The sequence below is a fragment of the Monopterus albus genome, unplaced genomic scaffold (assembly GCF_001952655.1).
Source record: "Monopterus albus unplaced genomic scaffold, M_albus_1.0 scaffold14.1, whole genome shotgun sequence".
NCBI classification, from domain to species: Eukaryota; Metazoa; Chordata; class Actinopteri; order Synbranchiformes; family Synbranchidae; genus Monopterus; species Monopterus albus.
Window position 1 is genome coordinate 955,661 of NW_018127894.1, and position 7,662 is coordinate 963,322.

A 7,662-nucleotide genomic window follows, 5' to 3' on the forward strand; every position below is an offset into this window, starting at 1 on the left:
AGGAAGAAGAAAATGAAAAGGAAGCAGGGGATGAGTGAAGGTGACTTAATTGGGAGGAAGTTCTGTGCGCACTCAGGGAGGAAGCGCATCTCTGACAGATCGGGGAAGGTGAGGTAGCCGTCCTCATCCAGGATGGATGACAGGTCGGGCAGGTGCAGGGAGAAGGAGAAGAGCGTGCCACCGCGGCCCTTGCCCTGCTCCAGCCTCTGCTTGCGAGCTGAGAGCAGCAGTGCCTGCTCTTCCAGCAGAGCGGCTTTGCGATCGGCGTGGGACTGCCGTAGACGGCACCCAGCGCTGCTCTTGGCTGGACTGACTGAAGAGGCCCGCTTGCGTGCGTTCTCCCTGCGCCTCCGCCGTACTTTAGTTGATGAAACAGGAGATGAGGGGAGTGAGAGCTCAGAGCGGAGGGGGTTGGTCGTGTATACACGAGGGGAGCACTGATGGACAGAAATGTCAACGAAGACGTGAGTGTAAATGGAAAGGGAAGGTGGGTGAATACGCATGAGCACACACGAGTATAGTGTGAGGGTCAAAGGAAGGACAAGAAAAGAAAAGCTAATTAGTAAAGCACACACAAGATGAAAGCATTTGGGTCTACTCTACTGCAGTGGGTTAAGCTGAAAGCAACTGGGGAATTCTCATCAGCCATTAAGAAAATTATTAAGAAAGAAAACAAAAGAAAAATCTCAAAAAGGACTTAAAGACAGTTGTAGCAGCTTTTAAAAATATGATCCTTTATGTAACAATCCAGTGGCATATTTTTATACATTACCCACATTTGAATCATAGAGCAAAAAACAAAAATTCTAAGTGTCTGACAGGTTCCTTGGATCCAAGTTAAAGACAGCTCTGTCTGCACTAAAGGTGTCTGTAGACAGTAGTTTACCTTTGTGTCATGTCTCAGCGGAGTTGTGGCAGTGGGCTGGGGTGTCTCTATAGCATCCATCTGAGCATCCTCCTGCTCCGCCTTCTCTTCCTCTGCTTTTTTTTCTGTTACCGTGGTGATAATATCTCCCTTGGCAATGATTTTGGCTGCTCCATCAACGGCACTGTCCTTCATTAGTGTCTCGTGGTTCTCCGTGATGGGAGCTAAAACACCGGAGGACAAAGATGGATGTCACGAAACATAAGTACTTGGTTAACAGTGTTCTAGCTTGGGTGGCACTTGTGGCTGACCACTTCTCAAAACCTGGACCTGCCCCTCACCTCCATCTAAGCTGCGGGACATGTTGTAGCGTTTGCTGGAGGAGCGTTCAAAGAACGGCGCAGGTCTGATGATCTGCGAGCTGGCCCTGCGGGTCTGAGCCTGCGTTCTGCCGCTGTAGCGAAATTTGGAGCCAAGGCTCAGGAACTTCTTTGGGGGTGCCTCAGGGGATACAAGCCTGTCACAAGTCACAAAACTGCATTAATCAAATCAGAAATACAACACAGATTTAAGCTAAGCACTGGAAAACATCACACCACCTACTCATTTCACTGCTCTCCAGAGAGCCCTCGGGCTTAACTCGCTACTCGAGCCATTTTGCTTAAGCAGCATGAAGCAAAGCATGTTGTCCAAATGGAAAAAGCTACTAACAGTCTGAACAGTGTTTCACTACAAAGAAATCATTTAAGGTGATTATCTGTAAACTCATGTTTACAAGTCTGGCATTATTGTGACCACTTAATATCAAAGGATGCCAAAGAGCTGAGAAAACAAAGCAGCTTGTCGTCTGTGAGTCTTTTACTAGACCAAATACTCCCACTGCTAGAGATAGATACTAAATCCTCACTCATTGGCAGGAGGAATGAAATCATTTTCGCTGTAGTAACACTTAAGATTTAAGTCAGGTGTATCCTTTTTAAATTAAAGCCTACAATTTGAAAAGCTGTTACTTATAAAAGTCAGAAGTCTCATAATATTTACCTGAAGAAGGTATGATGTTCGACACAGACCTTCCAGAGCCTTTTGGCAGCGCGATGATTTGGAAGCTTGAAACCAATTGTGCTTTCAAACTGCTCAAACTGCAACATAGACAAAACAGTGTTCGGATTTAATATACTGGTAACTTTGACCTCATTTCTTCATTTATTTTGAATTCCATTTCCAGGAATGTACGTTTCATTATTAAGTGCTAATAGTATACAAGTTGTTAATATGCTAAAAAAAAAAAAAAAACTGTGAGAGCACAATGTGTTACAACGAACAAAGATGTGGCACGAAGGGGCTCAAGATTTATAGGAGATACCAATTCAAAAATGAAAAAGAAAAACAAAAAAGAATTGGTGAAGAAAATTGCAATCATTGCATCTCTAGTTACTTTTAGTATCTATGATTGTTATTGATCTCACCTCACCAGGCCGGATTTTGATGTAGAAGTTGTTCCTCTTGTAAGAGATCTTGAGGATTTTTGGCCAAGCAAACCTGTTGATCCGCAACCTGTCTCTGTAGATGAGGAGGCCACTTGCACAAACTCCCAACATGATCTCCACACCCTCAGAGTCCTGGGAACAACACACATATCAAGGAATAACAACAACAACAAAAAAAACCACACACAAAAACGTTTAATGGAACTCCTTCATAATGTGTCACTTGGAGAGTGTCAGGGATCTCATGTCACTCTTTTTCCCTGTTCTTTCAAACAAACCCCTACTCCAAAAGCCCTAAGGCATTTACTGTATGGGAGGTATTCAGGAGCCAGTGCACAGCAGGGTGAAGAAGACTTGAACAGAGTTAAGTCTGTGATAATAACAGGGTAAAGCAGGCAGGTGGAGTGTGGAACCAGGCATACGGTACTCTGATCTTCTCTGTGCAGGCTGTGGTGACATTAAACAAAGGCTCAAAGAGCGCCCAGTGGCAAAAGCAACAGTGAAGTCTTTGGGAAATGGTGGATGAAGCACAAAATGATGCTCTTCACTGCACAAAGCATGAGAGGAGCAGGTGAAACCAATGATGGCATTTTGAGAGGGAAGCGCTGGTCCAAAGCAGGAAAAACCAGCCTTAAGTAAAAGTGTATGTATGTAACCATGCACAAGTAGAAAACGCGCACACACAGGTAAGCAGATGAAATGCAGCCTCTTACCTCTCCCTCAGAAGAAGCCAAGTATTCATAGAGTCTCCCTACCAACTTTGCATTTAATGAGAGAGGAGAGAAGACAAAAGAGGGATGCTGGTCTGATTTGTACATATTTGTCTTGTGTATAAAAACTGACTCACACCACCAACACTGAGCATTGATGTCTACTCAGGTTGATCAAGGCCACTTCCTCATCTCTGTCATCTCCTCCATTCGGATCAAAATCTGTGAACACAATATCCTCCTCCAGTGCTCACATCTAGACCCATTGTGACTTTCAAAAGCGCTGCTGATAACTCATTCATATCCAGACTGGTGACTATAATTTTCTTTTATGATGGGACTCCAGCTTTCTCTTTGCTGCCTATGTTCTAATGATGCATTTGATCCCATCTGGTTTGTGAATTAGAAACAACAAGAACAAAATCATTCAGGTCAAGCTGTGCTCCTAAGCCCATCCTACCCCTGCGCCTCTCCACCCTTCAGCCCCAAATCCACAGAGGCAGCAATGATATAATGTCAGTCCATTAGCAGCGCAGCACAGGCATGTTAAACCAAGGCATTACTGTGGCAGCCATGTTGTTTCTGAAGCAGCGGTGCTGTGGTGGCAAGCGTCATTACTGACTTCATGAGTGGAATGTGCTTGTGAAGGTGCAGCTTTAGATCACATCATTGATGCTACTCTCACACCTATATGGGAATATGAAGCTACCTCCAGCAGCTGTTTAGCTTAACTTAGCGTAGGATTTTTTTTCAAGATAATATTAAAAAGTGACTTGACATCTACAGCTGGGTCTCCAAAATTACATTCTGTTTGAAAAACAATACATTTGGTTTGAAGCAACTTGTTACCTTAGCATGATGGAGGTCTACACCATACATGGAGAGCTTCTTGGCATTTTCCAGGAAGTGTATCTCCGCTTCAGCCGGTGTCATCCCCCTGACAGGACAGGGCATAACAGACAAGACAATCCAGGTCGACAAGGTCAAGAAAGCAAAGAAAGATGTGATGCTTTCAGGCCAATGCAAAAAAGCAACACTTCAGATTCCAGTGAGATCTAAAACAGGGACAAGTTCTAGTTTTATTGCATAAAAGCTTTTGGAAAATGGTTTTGGTGGATGTATTTAACTGAAGCTCCACAGAGAGCCATGAGTATGGCCATTTTTAGCATAGATGGCCTTTATAGAGATCCTAATCCTGGCACTGTCATTCCCTCACTCCACTCACTGTGAGAGACAGGAGTGAATCAAATTACCCACATAACACTGTAATACTGGCAGAATGGGGGACTCAGACAAAGGACAGCCAGCCAGAGCCATTTATAGGAAAACATATTACCTCCCCAAAGCAGATTCATATTACTGGATATAAACATCGCTCAGGTTAATCTGACTAACTGAAAGATTTAAGACTACCTGAAAATATATTTCTAGCAACAGCATCCTTTGTACTAGTTTGTGCACCAATCAAGAGTTTAGCAACATTCAAATAAAAATCTGATGGCAGTTTTTGGTTAGTGCTTGCTGTTGGTATCAGGCCGCTGTCAATCAGCTCTGTATTATAAGTTGTACTAACAGTTCAATATAAACAAAGTTTAGGAAATAATGCAGAGACTAACTTGTAGGTTTTGTGGAGCTCCATGACCTTCTCCTCTAGCTCTTTGGTCTGGTTGGGTGCAAAGCGTAGTTCGCTGATGTAGTCGCTGCCCAGTTCCTCTGGGTCATAGTCTCCGAGTTCAGACTGCACAGTGTAGGAGCCCAGCACTGTATGGGTGGCAAAGGAGCAGGGCAGGCGACCGGAAACCACATCATCTCTCAGCTGCAGGCACAGGTAGTACCTGAGAGAGGGAAGAGACAGAAAACACAAGAGCTGACTCACTTAGTTCTTAGTATCTAATCCAACTTCTGTCTAGATTTTCTTTTTCTTTGAAACACTCTGAGATTTATTAGAAGTTACCTGCATCATCTATTACTTCCTAATTTAAACTCCATTTTTACACAGGGAGTGCAAAAATATTTCTAAGAACAACTGATAAACTGTGATACATTTTTAAAACATTCAAAGAAACAAATGTTTGCCAACAACCAAATACACAGCTTTAATTAACTACTACCTTACCTTGTGATATCCTCAGTGAGTTGGGAGGGATCTGGAGGGTAAAACTTTACATTGAAAGCAAAGTTCCATGGACCAGCTGAGATGCAGAAAACATCAAGAAAAGCAGCATTTTAGATTTACATACACCTCCTTCAGGACCAAATGCACTACTAATGGATGTATTCCATTGTGGTACTTACTCCTGATCTGCTTCTTCAGTTCCTTGGACGGGTCCAGCCAATTCTGCAACAGACAACAGGCATCAATCATCACCAAAGTGGGGCATCCTCAATGTATGAGGACATAAAATTAATTGAACATGGCCATTGTCTAATCTAGTTTACCTTCTGATTCTCTACATCTCTGTATGTAATGCCAAAGTAGTCCTTCTCCAGTAGATTGAGATGATCACATACTTTATCAAAGAGTACTTGGCCCTTGGCTCGTTTCTGTGAGAACAATAGAAAAAATTCATTCAACAAAAGAGAGAGACAGTACACTGAAAGCAGTGGGCACTAAACCAACTTTCAGACCTGTTATGAACAAGGCGGCATCACTTGAAAAAGACTGGAACAAAATCAATTCAGGAGGTTATTTTGCACACAGAAGTAGTTTTGTAGATCTTTTTTAACATTCATGGCACAGCTTGTTAAATCATGAAACCGGGGATTACCTGAGATCACAGACAGAATGCTATGGATAGTCACATTTGTGTACAAAAACACAAACATAAAGAAGTAAAATCACAAGAAAACATACAGTAACTGCACATACGAAACTTGGAAATCAGCATCTGTGGAATTTGCTGATGCATTTATCTTGGGCCAATTAAATGAACATTGATACAAAACATTTATGCACTGCAGCAACATGACATTTTCAATTACAGTAACAGCATGATGATGCCACTGCTGCGTGACCAAGCCTCTTCTCAAACGAGTAACCCTTGAGGTACTAAAGCTGTGTTGGACCTTCTGGGCCACTCTGGAGCAATTCCTCTTATATAAAGCATTATAGCACAAATACACCTTCACATTTCTGAGCTCAGGGCGAACAGCTCTGTGAAGACTTAACACTGATCAAATGCACACCTGGGTGCTGGATGTCTTCAGCTGGAGCTCTGTTGCCTCCCCCACTTCATGGAGTCATTTGCCAGACTCACATGGGATATTTTAAGGCCTGCGTTGCCACAACAGACGCCTCCTGCCTGCACAGTGCCAAGCCACATGTCTGGATTCACTGAAAGCCACTGTCACAGCTTTTTCTAGCAGCAGTCATAAACACCTATGTATGTGTTACATTCACATGTAGACAGAGTAGTAGCATAAAGACTCACATGCATATAGACACACAAATTTAGCACATTTATATCATAAGTAGCAGCCATACAATCTCCAAAACATATGGTACATTTCTGTGAGCATCCACTGACATCCTTCCAGCACCTGAAGCACTCACACATCATTTGGAGCAAACTCCATAGTGTATGCCCTTGATTTTATCCGAGACATAAAGCTGCTAGTGGCAGAGAGCTAATCCTTCCAAAACATCTCTGAGGGTTCTAGCAGTCATGTCAGCCTATTAGTGCCTTGCTGTGAGAGTTGCTTCTAAACACAACACTTAACCCTGGCTTTACTGACATAGCCTCCACACACTCCGTGGCTCCTCTGTTTAAGCGTAGTCAGTGCTGGGGACTAAACAGTTACATGTAATTAAATTACAAAATACAAATAACTGTAATGAGTTACAGTCCCTGAGAAAAATATGTTATTAAATTACTAATAAAAATGTTGCTGACTTCCTTTCCAGACAGTGTGGGTCAGCAAAGCTGCTGGGACAAATTTGAGTCCAACACCGTCAGGGCTACAGTGGGTTCCTCTATATTTCACCAACAGACTAAATTAATGGTTCCTATTATGCATATTGTGCTTTTTGTTAAAAATCGACAGATGTCTAAAAGTTTGATCCAGCCAATATGCTGTGTACTCTGCCTTCCCTGAGGTTGTTTATGAGGAGGAGAAGGGTTAGGGTCTGAAGAGAAACATCAGTGTTGATCAACAGAATTTCAAAATGTTCTAGTCTAAATTTAGACGGTGACCAACAGCAGCAACAGCTTCAGTTGGTTTGAAAACTCATAATGATTATACTGTATGGAGGATGTGGAGCTGGTATCACCAATCCACATATGTCTACTGAAGGTAGGGTTGAAGCTAATGGTTATTTTCATTGCTGATGAGTCTGCGGACCATTGTCTCTGGTCTATCAAATGTTATACAACTGTGAAAAATGTCCTTCACATTTTTCCCCCCAGAGTCTTTGTTGGCTTCTTTAGATGTTGTCTAGTTCAGTCTAAGACCCAAAGATATGCAGTTCAAAAAGACATAAAAGAAAAGAAACCAGCAAATTATACTGGAAAAGCTGTAATTATTGGCACAGTTGCCTAAAAACATATTGTAACAATTATCAAAACAATCTTCTTTGAATGAATGAACCAATTAATCAGCT

At 42.4% G+C, this 7,662-nt stretch overlaps 1 protein-coding gene across 1 annotated transcript in view; it reads right to left on the reverse strand.

Moving 5' to 3' along the window:
- LOC109955275 (band 4.1-like protein 3) overlaps positions 1 to 7,662 on the reverse strand; it is a 44,632-nt gene that overhangs the window by 14,946 nt on the left and 22,024 nt on the right. Inside the window, 11 exon segments of the mRNA XM_020591279.1 lie at positions 2 to 437; positions 887 to 1,089; positions 1,207 to 1,382; positions 1,907 to 2,004; positions 2,332 to 2,484; positions 3,066 to 3,110; positions 3,912 to 3,999; positions 4,679 to 4,897; positions 5,179 to 5,254; positions 5,358 to 5,400; positions 5,502 to 5,606. Coding sequence (XP_020446935.1) covers positions 2 to 437; positions 887 to 1,089; positions 1,207 to 1,382; positions 1,907 to 2,004; positions 2,332 to 2,484; positions 3,066 to 3,110; positions 3,912 to 3,999; positions 4,679 to 4,897; positions 5,179 to 5,254; positions 5,358 to 5,400; positions 5,502 to 5,606 — 1,642 coding nt within the window.